Genomic DNA, 16,551 nt, shown 5'->3' on the forward strand with positions numbered 1-16,551 from the left:
AATTTCCAACTTGATCCACCTAACGAATTGTTTGGTTATAGAGTAAGACTTGGGCCTAAACCAAGTAAATCATCCATGTTAGTTCTTGTGATTTTTCTTATTATTTTTTTTATCATTTTTTTAAACAACAATGAGCAAAGAAATTCACTTTAGTTTGATTTCAAATCACACCGATGAGAAATGTCAACCCTTCCCATGAAAAATTAAAAAGAGACTACTGTACTAATCTCTAACGAAGTTAAACAATCCTCACTCATCTTCTTGTGTTGAAACACAAATCATGTGCCTCAATTTCATGCGATTGGATCAGATTCAACCAAGTCAGTTTGGATCTAAAGTTTGTATAGAAAAGTTTGATTTGAGATAAGGAATTCAACCCCAAACGAAAGCATTTTGATATCCAAAGAGATACATCCAAACCTGCAATTGCTTTCCATTCCATTTGACAACAGAAATAACTGGAAATCATAATTCCACAAGAACTTTTATCTTATTTAATTTTTAAAATTTCAACGTAGTTAAACAAACTACTAGAATAACTACGCAAAACAGGTAAACCACATCATAAGACTATCAAACAAAGCCACCCCCTTAAAGCAATCAGACAAAACAATAAAGCAAGTATGATATAGACCTTAACTATGTACATATATTTGGTAGCTACTAAAGAAGGAATGAGGGTAACATGTGCTCTACACCCCCTATTGAATGCCTTATCCTCGGTCCACAACAGAGACATGATGCAATGAGTCAACTTATTAAGGCAGATGTGTTGTGGCTTTTCTCGCACCTACAAGGGCCAAACCAAAGAAGAAATGACCCATAGAAGAAGCACGTAGCCTAAACTAAAGCACCATCTCACTTCCATCTTTCCTGGTTGCTTCTGTTGTGACCCAATGGCAATGGCATCAATTAGTGGCAAAAGAACAAACAGCACAAAATTTTTGCACATTTGCTTGCACTAGCCTCCTTGATTAACACAGGAAAATTCATGATCTGGCAGGACAAAAGCCAGTGATCCTAGTGAGAAGCCGGCATTTGATCTTCCAGCTTGTTATCAGTGGTTTCTGAGTCCGGCAAAGAGTTCTTGGATGCAGGCTTAATCACCTCACTTACAGCAGGAAGCCTTGATTTGGGGGTCAACCTTTTGGCCTCCTCACATGAGTAAATATTTATTTTTCTGACCATGCTGCAGAACTCACTGGAAGTGTATGCCATTAAAGATATATTAGTCCAACAATTTTACCATGACGGTTAGAAAGAGCTTGTTAGGAAGTCAATAGAAAAAACCTGGAACTTTATGAGAAAAGAGGGAAGGATTTAGAGCCTTACTGCCATGGATCATCGCCAACCATCATCATGTCATCCTCATCGTCAGTGTAGACAACCTCCCACTTCTTTATTTGGCCGGAGAGTTCTCCCTTAATATTGAACATCTCTTCCAGCTTCAGACGAAGATCATCATATCCATATAATCTAGTCAAATCTACTGCTCTCCCAACTGCCATTCCTTGCATGTGAACCTGTCAAATAAGTGCACATAAACATTAAGAGGAAAAATTTACCACTTAGTGTATCATATGAATCTGCTAATATCCAGAATGATAAAGAAAGAAAAAATATTGATTTCTGATTACCTTAGTGCAGCTTCTCAATTGTCGATTTTGAGAGTCTTGAGTTGACCTCATGCATGGCTTCTCTAGCTCACTGCTGAGTGCATTTGTCTCAGACTGGTTAATGTTGGATGGCTGAGATTGTTGATCTGAATCAACATCCAAAGATGTCACTGGTTGTTCCTCTCTCAGACAAGAAAAGGCAGTGGGTACAGAGATTTCTTCAGCTGCCCAGCTCTCAACTAGCTGGACCCCAAACAGCCTACAGCCTGAACTACTTTCCATCTTCCTTTCACTTTGTCCATCATTAATACCTGTCAGGCAGGAATCAATTTGATTTTGTGTCTTCATGGACCAGCACATGGGGCTGTTACCAGCTGATGGCCCATTGTTTGCATTAAGCATAATTGAACCAGGCTTTGATGTCGATGTGAACAAAGGTGATTGACAAGGTGTATATATCTCTTTTCCTCTGTGTGACCCTGTGAATGATAAAGTTTGAGTGTTTTCAGCAGATGATGTCCATAAACCTGAAAGGAACAAATACTAAAGTGTGACAACTAAATAAGAAGTTGAAGAAAATTGACTACTGACATAAATGATTCGTATGTATCATAGATGGTGACTACTATATCGTTTGTTCATATGACTAAAGTTGAAAAGTGTCTAGTGATACTAGTGGCCAATACAATCAAGTATCCATAAACATCTTAAACAATTGTTACTTTTGAAAACTTGAGCCCTTACAGAATCACTAATAAAAGCACATCACTGTATCAAGTGAAAAAGAAAAATTCACTCAACCAGAGGATTTTCAGCCAGCAGTTCTAGTGCTAAACCACTCTTGTATAAGATAAATGAAACTCATGTTAGACAATTAGGTCATCTAGCAAATATAAAATACAAGACTGAATTTTTGGATCATCTAAAACAGCTCTCTTAACTCCAGTCCACACTTGCAGCATTACATGGACACCACTACAAGGAGCATATTCAGGTGATACTTCAGCAGGTTGGGAAACTGGAGAAACATTGACATAAAACTAATGGCACTCAAGAACGTGGCATGGTGGATAAGTTTTAAACGCAGTCATGAAATCAATTTGATGATGGTTGGGGTTAGGATAGCATAACTAAGATCATTACGACTAGCAACAACTAAATGCATGGTCAGTGGCCCTTGACATTATATGAGTTCACTCATGCTCGCACGATGACTACAAAAATGCTACTCCTCAAAGCATATTTATCCAGCAGGGGGCCAATGTTATTGGTGAATCCAAAAGTCCAAATGGCATCAACTAAGTAGATATCTCATGCTAAAATAGGTGTGGGAGAACAATATTACCGAATGTTGGAGTAGCATCAGTTGTAAGAGCAGATGAAGCTGGCAGTCGGGGTCGTTTGTTTCTGACCGCCGGTTGAGATGTTGTAGTTGTAAGAAGTGGTTCCAATTCCCATGGTGAAACTCTATCTGGCCTTGGAATAGATGAAGGTTCATCCCATTGAACCTGTACATATAAATCAAAGCATTTTACAAGAATAAATGGTAATATAGAGGTTGTACGACCCATAATAACCAACATTAACAATGCGTGATAGTATAAATTTATTCTTCACAAACTTGTCTTAAGCCAGCAACACGAAATCCTTACCTTTAGGGATCTCCATTCTGAATCTGTCCATCGACATGATGACGACTTATCTACACCAATGATAGTTCCACTAAACCTGTAAATACCAAAGATTGTAAATTGCTCCTATATGTTAAATAGGATACTGTATTTGAGCCACAATATATAAAGTCAAGAGTACCTCCTTTCTGGAGCTTCATCGCCCTCAAAACTCATCTTAAATCTCATCCCAACAGAAAATTTGTTATTTTTGGCTTCAAGATATTTGTTTACACTTACGATGAACTCTGATCGGCTCGTTCTGAAACATAAACACATTCGTAATAAATTGCTTCAGTTTTTCTTGTAAAAACAAAAATAGTAGGAATCCTCATTTGTTGTTCAAGCAGTAAAAAGAAAATCAAAAAATAAATGCATCATTGTTTCTGATTTCATCTAGAAAAACATTCAAAAGGTGATTAAATTATATTAAATTCAAGACTGGCTGGAGAACCAAGCATTTTGCAAAATTAAATATAAGTTTTATAATCCAACCAGTGACATGTTTTATAGTAATTCAACTAGACAATCATGTTGTTGCATGCCTGCATAAAAGGGAAAGAGTAAACAATGAAAAAAAAATTAACCTTGGCTTGTAGAAAACAGAAAACAGAGTCCCACTAGTAATAGCATGAGATGCAGTAGCAAGCACTCCAACATGCATACTATGACTCGATATGACTGATGATGGCAAGTTATTTATTTGTCTCATGAGCCTTCTCACACCGACTCGAAGTTCATCATTCTCACCTCTGCAATATAAGAGTATACAGATACATGGTTATTATTTCTCCAAGTTATCAGGGTTTAGTATAATTATTAGATGAATCTTGGAAAATAATTTAAAAAAACATGCAAAATACAGCAAAAGTAACTATTACCTTAAGAAGATAAATGCATCACCAGCTACCAATCTTTTTGAGCTCACAAAAACACTCCAACCAGTTGTGAGCAGATGGCGCCTAGGTTGCCCTGAAAGATGAGAAGCTCAGATTAGAAAAAGTCAGCTAGTGGTAATCAAACAGATAATAACCCATTCTAAAAATGATTTCACAGATAATAAATGACATCATGAAAAATCAAACAGGATTGTGACAATGCAATATCATGAAAAGTATGGTGTTATTTCCATGGATTTTCTACATTCCAATCTTTAATCTATCCAGATTAAAAAGGAAGATTAATAAGACCAAAGCAAGAAAGCAACTTTTAATAATCAGCATAATGTATAGAAACCTCGAAAAATGTGACGGAAATGCCAATCATTTCCATGAAGATCTTTAGCAACCAATTCTTGCCAAGGTGGGTTCTGGGACATATCCTACACCAAGAAAAAATCATTTGTCACTATACAATTTGAAGAGACAAATACAAGGAAGTTTCATCATTAATCAATATATTAATAGAACTGATACAAGAATTAGTACACAATAAAAAAATCATTTCCCAAAGTAGCAACTAACCAGCAGAGGCAGACACTCATCTGCATGCCTCTTAGAACCGAGAAGCCACCATGTGTACTTGTGTCTGATGCAGTCAGAACCTTACAAAACGAGCGGACATTGCACCTTTCAGGTTCTGGTAGTGGTGGATCTGGACTAGTAACCTCGCTTGGCTGATTGCACAAAAAGGAAAAACCAATAGGTTAAACGAATGAAAGAACATGATGCAAAAGTAAAGCTGGACAAACAACAAGTAGGAAAGCGACAAATCAACATTTTCCAATCACTTTAAGGTAAAAAAAATTATGAACATTCTGGAAATAATAATCCAATGTATGTACAATCATATTTGTAAAAGAATCAGATTATACAAGTCATTCTTATTTTCCAAATGATTATTTTCTACTGATATCATGGCAGAATCTAAAAGGAAATGATGAAGAGCAAAAGACTCACATCAGCTTCAGGTAGCAATGTTATCTGAGCAAAAACTTCGTCTGTATCTGCTTCAGCCTGAAATTAGCACATAAAAAAACTAACTCATTTGGCTGGTAAAAGTGGGCTGGAAGAATGAGCATAGGTACTGTGGCACACTAACATAAAATGACTTGGAAGAGACAAACCTGAAGCTGCACATGGACTACTTTGCATAGGATCTTTGATGGCAGATCAAACAAGGGCATCTGTTGATCATGCCCTTGATTTGTCGATGCTTCAAGCTTTAAAAACAAAAACAGAAACGAAATAAACCACCTTAAATACATAGTTTTAATACAGAAAATACAACAAAAAGTTTCCACTTGTGCTAAACAGAGCTACTGTACGCCTCAAAGAAGGATTACAGGCTACCTGCCTAGCAATTATTAAAGCACCCAAATATAGAAAGTCAAGGGCCAACAAGTAACATGCAGGAACAGGATTCTGATAATGAAAAGGACAATTTCAAACAGCAGAAATAAGTAGATAGGCTGTGGTTCTTGATGGTTCTTGCGTGATGAAGAAAATGATGGAAATAAAGAAGCCGAGCAGTAAAAAAGAATTCAACCAGTACCTGCTCCATGTGGCCTTGTGGAAAGTAATAAACCCTTTCACCTTCACGGGGTAGAGTGACTAATGGTCCTGCACATGCTTTCCAAAGTTCTGGGTACAGGACATCGCCATAAGTACCTGATTGGATAAAAGTATGGGCTGTGTTCAAAAACTAATTTGAAAGTAACATCTAAAACCAAGAACAATCATATTACCCAGCGGTTAGTAGATGAATGAATATAGTGAATTTGATGTTGTCTATAAAGAAAAACTAAAGATTAAACTCTATTAATTGGAGAGGAAATGATCCAGGAGAATTTGTCTAGGGATGAGTGTTGGTTGACAGAATCTATTCCGAACCAAGTGATATTGGTCGCAGAAAATTTTTCAAATAAAAGATTAGTTCAACAAGGCCGTCTACGAAGAAAAGCTTAATTAAGAAAAGGATCTACAGTAAGTATTCGAAGAAACGTAAAAGCATAAAATGGTCAGAAATGAAACCACCTAAGATAGGACGAGATCAACCTTAATATACATTCAATCCGAATGAGAATTTTGGAAACTGAAAACAGATTTACTCATTGTCCAAATCTAGGAATTCTATTTCGAATGATAAACATCTCCGAAGCCCCCAAAAAAATTAAATGCGAAACGACAAAACCATGAGAAAGAAAAGAGAACTCCGGGAGAAAAAAAAAAGATAATTGCGTAATAATAATAATAATAATAATAATAAGACGATAAAGAGCTCTAACCTGATCCAAGCACAGCGGATGAACTATTTGATGGCGGCAAAGCCATGAAACCAGTTTAGAATTTCTCTTCAGAAAGGAAAACAGGCACGGTCAAGTTCAAAGAAGTAACACAGACGCAGCAGTTCCGTTTCACACTTCAAAGTTGAAGGGCGACTTAAGTACACACAGAATCTTGCCTGATCGCAGCTCCAGAAATTCCAGTCTCCCACAAACCCCTAGCAAAAATCCAACGAAACCTCGGTTACTTCCTAAAATATGCGAGCAGTTGGCTACAATAGCATATGACCCCTATTCTGGCCCCTCGATGCCTAGACGTTTTCATACATCGTGAAACGGAAACCTAGAAGCTAGAAAGGCACCCCTTCTTCTCCTTGTTTTTTCTTGAAACGGATGTAGCTTAGTCCTTCAACGTCAGATGGAGTAAAGGCACCTCTTTTTCTCCGCCTCCGAATTCACCGCTACCGTTGCACAAGAAAAGGCCTCCTGCGCCGTTTCTCGGCCAAACCACAGATCTGCAGCAAGGAACACAAACAGATCTAGCACTCACAGAAACTTTACACTCCTCGAGCACAAATCTCTATTATGTCACACCAGTATAACTCAAATCCTCGGCCAAAAAACTGACCTGGAAATAGAAAGAGAAAAGTTATATATTACAGCCACATCAAAAATCGGACAGAAGCCAAATTTACGAAGGGAATCAAGACAGAATAAAACTCCTACAACACAAAAAATCGGAGCAGGACACATGCGAAAGTCTCCAAAATCGAAACTTACCCCCAACGGGAAGCTCCTCAACTACTCTCTACTGACACAACCAAAAGATTTCATATCAAAGCCATCCTGCGAGAAGGGAGAACCACAAGCGCCCAATCGAGTAGCCGAAGAAGAATCGCACGGACCAACACCACGAGGAAGAAGCAGAAAGAGGAAATGGGCGGAGGAGGAAAGCTCGGGGGCAGGAGAATCACTCGGCTTTAACGACGAGGCCGCTTCCTTTTCTGGCAGTACTTTTATTTATTTATTTATTTATTTTTCCTCTTTTCACTACTTGTCTCTGCGAGACCCTACACCGCACCCTCCGACGACGCTGCTCCCTACTCGTTCCACGGATACGCCATTCCCCGCGCTCCGATTCCCGATTCGCGTTTCCCGTTTCCTGAGATCTAGTACTCCCTCGGTTAATCGAACGATCTTCGCCCCGCCAATCGGACGGCGGAATGCCACTTCAATTTGCACGCGCTTTCGATTTTCAGAAACAACCATCCCTATCGCTATTCTTCTCCGACAGGACAGCACACGCAGCAGTCCCCGAAATAACGAACATACCATCGCCGTCGAAATGCGACTGTGACGCGGGCGCGGGATGCGCAACAGGCGACCTCCACGTCACAGCTCGCGCCAGCCGGCCATCCCGGGGAAGCACATCGATCCGACGGCGGAGGCGCGGGGAGTGGTCTCCCATCGACGGTTCAGATTCTGGCCTACCGACACCGGGGCTCGGATGGCAAATAACCGCAAGGCGGAGGGCAAAATGGTCCGGTGGACGTCTGGTCCCCGGCGGGGGCGTCAGTCCTGGCCAGTTATATCCCGGCAAGCAAAGTATCACACTACATTTTAATACTGCACCGCCACATCATCACGCAAAACCCCCTACATTTTATCCCTATTTCCAATAACACCCCTGGTCGATGATAATGACATAATTAGACATAATTAGCGTTAATATGATATTGGAATTCCAGGCCGAGGGGGCAGCAATTATTAGGTGCTTGTAAAGTCCAGCGGTTGATGGGGATTTGTTGGTGCAAAGAAGAGGGAAGCAGACTAGGTGCAGAGGGGGCAGCTACTGTATTTATCTATCATAAAGTATGTTTTTTTTATTATACAAAATAAAAAATAAAAAAATAGACATACTGTTGTCTGTCTGATTGTTTAGTATGATAGTTGGCCTGTGAGTGGGTGCAAGTTGAGTCAGTATTTCTATGTGCGTGCATTGTTATTTTCTAAGGAACACCTTTTCTAGCTTCCTTATTAATTGTTGATCAATCAATGAAGAAAACAGCTAAAAGAGAGAGAGGTTGCTGAAACTTAGAAAAAATAACTCTCTTCCTTGAATACTTGGAATGGCCTACTGGAAATCCTGTAAAAGCAGTACCATTTCTTGATCTCCAGACGGACCCACCGAATCCATACCGGTTGACTTTTGAACTAACTCTCTTCCTCCTCAAGGAAGCTTCCGATGCATTGTGCGTATTGATAATTGATGTATTCGTGGATTCTACAGTGCAAAACCATCCTGTTTGGGTTAGAAAGCATTAATCGAAGTGTCATGTCATATCCTACTGCAAATTTTAGACGGATTGCCATGAGAATCACTGACTGGTCCCTGCAACCTGATGCTTGCCAATGTCGATTTCAGTCTGTCGAATTCAGGCAAAACAATCTGAGGCAGTGGTCCAGATCAATGAGCAATCTGAACAACTCTCAGACCATGATGAGAACGATGGCACATCTCTGAAACAGTGATGTCCGAGCTTTGGCACCTCTGAAGGCACCACTGTCCGACCAGAAACATGTGCTTTCCCCATTGTGAATCTCATTTCTGTTCGAAACCATGGAAAGGTGTATGTAAGACCTTAACCAGGTTTTTCCAAAGGAAAGACCAATTCTTTGAAAAGCTCAGCTCTGTTAGGTGAGTTTGTGCTGGAAATTTCTGATTCATAATTTCTGACCAAGCTATCTCTTGTGGAAGTTAAGCTTGGAATACTCATCCCGTTTTATATACAGTCCATTTTACTAATCCTGATACACGTATTACTTTTTAGTAAGAAACTATTGCTCGAAGAGTTCTATTCGAATAGTCAAATTAATTATAAAGACAAATGTAAAGAGCATGTTGGTCTTTATAATACAATCATGCATTGCTGAAAAGTAGACTTATAACGGAGATTTGTAAGTCGTTTAGAAAACAAAATGCAATGGGGAGTGGCTGGATGATTTATTTGTCATCAGAGCCAGTCAGATATTTATTCGACTGTGAAAGGAGTTAATGAGGTTTTAAAAAAACTAGTAGCAAAGAAGAAACACATGCGTTATTCATCAGTTTTTAATTCTGGAGTTAATAGTTCCTCTGTTAGTTGCAACTTCAAGAGTACCGAAGAGACTTTTCTCTGCAACAGAGACCCCAAAAGAAAGTCAACCGGGGGAGGGAGGGGGGACATTGAGCAGTTGAATGATTAATATAATTAATGGTTGAACGGTCCAACAACTCCGTAAGGCTCCCGTCCCGTAAAGCTCACCATCTTCCTTAGCCTGCCACAAGGTCCACTGCATCACATGAACATCAACACAAGTTAAAGGGCACTCATAATGATCGGTATTGACTCTTCTGACGATCAAATTAGTATTGGACTGATGAGTGGAGTAAATGGAGAAATGAATGTGCGCGCATGAGAGAAAGAGAGAGAGCGCGTACTCTATTTTTCATCCTTACCTATCCTTTTATATTAAGGCATCTAGCCATCCACGTAGGATGCTAACTAGTCCGGTTGCCGGTTCAGTCGACGGAGCTATGTCGGCTAGCGAAGGCGATAGCGCAAGTATCGTACATCTACTACCAACCAATTACCACCCGTGAGCTTTGTACACGGTCATCTAATCGTAGCCAGTGGCAATTACTAACTGTCCTGCCTATTGACCATATTTGTTAGGAATGGTCTAAGATATCCATTTCGAAGGGGTCTAACTTGACAGAGCTATTCTTAATTGAAAATGTTCATATAGTGTGCTAGAGTTGCAAAGATATTCCTACTCAGGGATGTTCCCATAGTATGTGTTGGAGCTTCGGAGATGTTCCTAATCGAGAATGTTTTCATAGTGTACCAAACCTTCGGAGACGTTTCCAATTGGGGATATCCCTATTGTGTACTGGAGCTTCGAGATGTTATTGATTGAAAATATTCCTAGTGTGATGGAATTTCGAAGATGTTTTTGGTCGAAGATCTTCCCATAGTATATTGGAGCTTCGAAAATGTTCTCGATTAGGGATGCTCCCATAGTATGTGATGAAGCTTCAAATATGTTCTCATAGTGTGCACTGGAACTTCAGAGATGTTCTCAATTAGAGATGTTCTCGTACTCGTAGAGTGTGTTGGAACTTCGAGGATATTTATGATCGAGGATGTTCCTATAGTGTATTAGAGTTTCAATGATATTTCCAATTGAAAATGTTCTCATAATGTGTCATCCATCCTATGCGGGATGCTCCATAGATATCAATGATCAATTATAAATATTTTGATTGTCTCAACTTTTGAGTGGTGCATGTTGTTTTGATAGATTATATGTGTTATATGTTGGGATCGTTCCAGTGCAATACGTGTGTTTCCATATTTTGCAAATGTGCATAGCGAAAATAACATAATAATTAAGAAGAAATTATACACACACATGCAAATATCAGAAAAATAATAGATACAAAACATGACTGAAAATTAAAATTTCATAAAATAGTAAATATTCTATGCGTACCTTATTGATAACATTGAACGAAGTTGGCATGAATCAAGCGGTCCTTATCGAAGTTCCGCCTCTACTGGTGATCCATTCCAAGCTTTTTTCTGGACGGCTTCCGAAGCCACGAGTCGTGTCATCGTCTTCGGTACTAGCCAATGATTGATAACGATCGATTCAAGAGAAAATCTTATTCCGAGAAAATACACAACAACGATTGTCGTGACCATTTTTTAAAACTTTCTAATTATTATCGGCAATCGTATTTCTGGTGTAGTTTTCGATGATCAACCTTTGACTGCCGATAAAGGGCACATGGTCAGAACCTTTTCGACATTGATGGAACGTTCTGCGGAAACTTCACTAGTTTCTATAGAGATTGTTGATGGTCGTCAGACAACTGAGATTGATTGGCAACGGTCGGATAGCTCTTCACAAGAGTTATCAACGACATTTCTTCTCCGACAATAGTTGTCCTTGATGAACGTTTAACCGAACAATGGCAGCCCTTCACAAGAGCCCCAGTGGCTAGACAGCGATTCCTCCTTCCTTGTTTCTCGTGATTCTCTCTCGTTGTGAATGAAGAGCTGTAGCGCCCACGCCATCAGAGGGGCGGTGCTCGGATTTCTCCGGCTGGTCCTTGCTCTCAGGGACGAAGAAGAACAGGGCGATGGTGGCAGCGGTAACCACTATACTCAGGCGAAAGGGGGCGCGCGACGGTGCGATCGAAAAGCCAAGGGCGGTGACACTCACGTCCTTGGCCGGCGATGCGGGTCTCTCCGATGAACGATGGACGGCGCTCGCTCCTCTCCTCGCACGAAGGTTTCCCTGATCTACCATGAGGAGGAAGTAGCGGCGTTCTGGCTCCTCCGATCACCCACGCAAAAGGAGGCAGCAGTGGCGTCCAACGCTGGCTGCAATGGCGTCCAACGTCGGTTGCAACGACGGCTTTGGCAGTGGCTCTTCTCCCACACGGGTGACAAGAGAAGAGGATGCTGCGGCGGCTAGGGCTCTAATCGCGATCTGAACGGTGCTCATCGACGGTGTGCTCCAGAAAACAGAAGCGATGTCGCGCCAACTGCAAGGGAGAGATGACGCTCCATGAGTAAGAAGGGACAAACTGCACTCCGCGAGGAAGAAGAAGGGAGAGACTTATGGCGGCGCTCGAGCTAGGGTTCCACTTATACCCGCTTCTCCACAGAGATTTCCACTAGGATCGCGATTTCTCGCCGAAGAATCGGGCTCGCGAGATCGCGCACGGCGGTTTTGGGTGAGCGACATGAACCAGCGAAGAAGATGAAACCCAAAGAAAAAAATCGACAAACCCTAAATCGAGTTCAACCACTGTAGCGAACCGAACCGCTACTGTAGAAAATCGGACCGGGTTTATTTAGGGTTTACTGTAGCAAATCGGATTCAAAACTAAATCTCTTAGTTCAGTAATTAAATAACCTCGGATCTGATCCAAATCAATTTTGTTTATTTCATCTTCATAAGACGAAGCTCCTCATCTCTTCCGTTTTGCCAAAATATCTTCCATCATGAATTAAACTAAATTGGTTCAATTTAGTTCAAAATTGAATCATTTGGTTCAATAACCAAACCTCTGATTTGAACCAAACTAGTTTTGTTAATTTCGTCTTCATAAGACGAAGTCTATCATTTTACCTTTGTCTGGTCCAATCAGATTTTATTTCTCTCGATCTGAGAATCCAATTCTCAAAAACTCATTTTAAATCCTTCAGAGAACTTATAGTTCCTGTGACCCAATAGATTCCCGATTATATATGTTGGTTGTCCGTAATTAACCATTAATTATAGAATGATCATGAGTGGCACCTTGCAGTACATCATGATCCCCAATTAATCAAAAAAATCAATGATTGATTTTAGAATAATTTCTAAACCCTTCAGCAGCTAAAATGCAACGTGCCTCATTCCTTTCACCGTCTTATATCCACTTGATTTAGAACATGGTCTATGTGTGTCAGTCCTCACTAGGCTGACTACATTAACCCTAGCCCACGCTTGCTTTCTTGTCTTGTGTATTCAAGTTATTTGTACATGTATCCAAGAGTCTCATATTCTTAACATGTAATACTTTGGTCAAAGACTTTTAGTAACAATCCTGACAAGCGACCGCAGGGTATATGTCTCCTTTTTCAAAGAGCGGTGAATCCTCTGTGGGTTATTCAAATACCTTCAGGCACTTCGACTTATACCCAATCATCCCGGGTCCACACCTCCTCGAAGATGTTTGCTTAAGATGTCAAAGTATAAGCCTCCATGACCAAGTTGACTTAAATATCGTAAGTTAAAAGAAACTCGCACTTAAGCTACACTGAGATCTTCATTTATAAAATCATATGAAGTCTCAAGGCAGGTCACTCCAATGAACTAGTTACTTTTAATAAGTATCCATGTTTAACTCTCAACATCCAATATCTCCAGCAAGTGAGAACAGCGGTTTAGCAAATCAAGGAGTTTAAACATGCTAGTCTCAACAGAATCGATGATGTCCGTGCTCATCAATTCCTTGACTAGGAATAATTTAACACATTCATAATTGCACATGTAGAGATGCTCACTAGTTGTGATCCAATCATGAATTTTCTCATGCTGTGAATCGTATTGCGGACATTCAATAATTGAATTTAAGATCCAATCAAACACATAGATAATGTACACTCAAATAGTGAATTACTATTTATCTAATAAATAGTATAACCGTAAGGTGATTGCCTTAGGACACCTCTCATATATATAACATTATATTAGGGGACTCTATTTATTATGTTATTTTTTATTATGATTATCAAGAAAAAGAAATAAATAAAAATGGATACCTCTATAATACATAAAATGAAAAAAAATAGTTGGACTGAATGAATGTTATTCCAATAGAAGTATGAAAGTACATAAGAAAATAAAATACTAAATGACTAACAAAATTATTCAATATGAGGTTGAAAATAGAAAAATAATGTGAGAAATAGAGGATAAGCTAAGTACTATACTCCCCTTATATAAAAATTAAAAAAAGTATAAAATTTTGTGAATTATAGGGCATTAAACTAATAAGACATACAATGAAACTTTAGAAAAAAATGATTAAGAAAACTAAGGTGATCAAAAATCATTTTGGATTCATATCTAAAAGATCGATGATAGAAGTTATACATTTTCTTAGATAACTAATTGAAAAGTATTAGGAAAAAAAAGTAAGTCTTACATATAGTATTCGTTGATTAAAAAAATCTTATGATAGTTTAAAAAAAGTTATGTGTCAAATTTTAGAAAAGAAAAATATTATAGTGTATATTGAAATAATTAAGAATATGTATGATAATATAATGACAATAGTGTATACTTCGAGCTAATTAATTGCAACATTTTATATAAATATGAGGATATGTTAAGGATCGACTTTAAGTCCATATTTTTTTATGCTAGTTATGGATAACATATATTTTTATATTAGTTATGGACAAACTCATTGAACACATCAAGATATATTATCATGATATATGTTCTTTGCAGATAATATTATTTTGATCGGTGACACATGAAGAAGTTAATGTTAAGCTCAAATTTTAACAGAAAATACTGAAAGTAAAAGAATTTAAGTTTAGTAGAGTAAATACAGAAGATATGGAATTTAAATTTAATAGTAATAGATATATCAAAGTAATTGTTAAGATAAGGATAACAAATTACTTGTAACTGAGATCTTTAAGTACCCAGGATCCTTTTGTGAAAGAACAAAGGGGTTAATAGAGTTCTTTTATATAGGATACAAGTAGGATGGTTGAAATGGAGAAAGATATTTTTTATGATTATAAGATATATCTAAAGTTTTTTAAAAAAATTTATAAATTGGTGGTTAGACCTACTCTTTTATATGAAGTTGAATGTTAAGCTATGAATCAATTATATGAACAGAAGATGAGAATGTTAAAGTGGATATATGAGCATATGAAATGACAAATAAAAAAGATAATTTCGAAATATACATTTCAGATGGTGTATTTAAGTGGCTAATAAATGCCTTAATTAGGCAATATAAGATTATGATAAATATGCACATTAATCGAGAAAGAAAAAAAATCAAAGAAGACTTAGTTAGTAATGATAAAATAGAATAAAATTTATTTAAATATGGATAAAGATATAGTAAGGGATTGAGCCCAATGACATAGGAGGACTCATATAATCAACCTCACTTAGTTGTATAAAAGTGAGTCTATATTAGTGTGATAGCTAATCATGTCAAATTAATGTGTAATGAAAATAAAAGATAAAAAATAAAAATAAAAATAAAAATAAAAAAAACACTAACACAATGATTTATATGATTCAAATACCTCAAACTTACTCCATAGTCTTGACTTATCTAGTGCATCACCTTGATTAGTTCTGTTATTATCATCTTTTTATGATTATCATCTTTTCCTAAGAGGTAATGATATAGACCTCTACAATTTAAAAATTACTCCTTAACCCAACTAATGAGATTTCATAAATTTAATAAGATTTATCTTAAACAAGAATTTTTCTCACAAGAATTCCCACCACTCCTTTAAGTAATGAAATGTACACAAAGGTTAACTAACACTAGACATATAATGAAATCCTAGAGGTCAAACCTCTTGGCAAGGATAAGTCCTAATAAACTAAGGTTGAACAATATTGACAAATTTTCTTGACAAGTGGCCTTGGTCTTAGAATTGATGAGAGTCGATTATCCAAACGACTGAAGGTTGGATTTAGTTGACCTATGATTAAGACAACTAGGTGATTGACTCAGATTAGTTTGCTAGTGAATAACATATTTTTATTGGCAGGTCAGTCAACTAGGCAATCGACTAAGTTAAAATCAATCAACTGATGGTCAATTTTAATTGACTGATAATATAATGGAAAAGATGAAAGAAGATGTTGATCTAATATAAATTAGTAGAAGACTTCAGATAGTCAATGAGCTATAGTAGATCAATCGACTAGATGGAAAATTAGTCGACTCTTCTGTAAAAGGTGGAATCCGCCACCTTAGCGGCCCCACACGGTCGGCCCCACGACCATCTGTGAGGAGGAAAATTAGTCGACTCAAGTATCCATTGAGGAGCTAAGTAGTTCACAAAATGCAAGTGCAATTAACTCAACTATCCATTAATAAACAAAAGATTGAAGCATTTGCGAGATCATTCGACTAAGGTAGGTGGGTAGTTGATTGATTGGGCAGAAACAATAGCTAGTTGTTCAAAATAAGAAGACTATAAGAAAATAAACAAGAAGAGATTTTAACAACAATATTGAGCAACCAAATACATATGAAAGAAAGCAATAGCTAGTGAAAGCAAGTCAAAAACCAATCATCCGAGAAAGAGACAAGATAGAGGTATTTAGTAACTCATTTATTATATATGAGTTTTAGGCTTTTTGTGCTTATGTTTTAATATTCCTTTGTGTACTAATGTGATTAGAGCATATAATATTATCATAATAAGGCTTTTCTCTAAGCATA

General features: G+C 37.9%; 1 protein-coding gene across 1 annotated transcript; it reads right to left on the reverse strand.

Moving 5' to 3' along the window:
* Positions 1–471: 471 nt before the first annotated feature.
* LOC141822512 (auxin response factor 7-like) lies at positions 472–7,464 on the reverse strand. Its single transcript, XM_074709958.1, is given in 16 exon segments — positions 472–1,201; positions 1,333–1,523; positions 1,638–2,143; positions 2,962–3,124; positions 3,269–3,344; positions 3,429–3,548; positions 3,874–4,038; positions 4,168–4,258; positions 4,523–4,607; positions 4,750–4,784; positions 4,787–4,901; positions 5,185–5,241; positions 5,352–5,447; positions 5,780–5,895; positions 6,513–7,137; positions 7,290–7,464. Coding segments are annotated over 15 exon segments (2,043 nt in total). The 5' UTR covers positions 6,559–7,137; positions 7,290–7,464; the 3' UTR covers positions 472–1,020.
* Positions 7,465–16,551: the final 9,087 nt, after the last annotated feature.

The sequence above is a fragment of the Curcuma longa genome, chromosome 2 (genome assembly GCF_044706935.1).
Source record: "Curcuma longa cultivar G26 ecotype Majalengka, Jawa Barat chromosome 2, ITB_CL_G26_1.1, whole genome shotgun sequence".
Classification (NCBI taxonomy): domain Eukaryota; kingdom Viridiplantae; phylum Streptophyta; class Magnoliopsida; order Zingiberales; family Zingiberaceae; genus Curcuma; species Curcuma longa.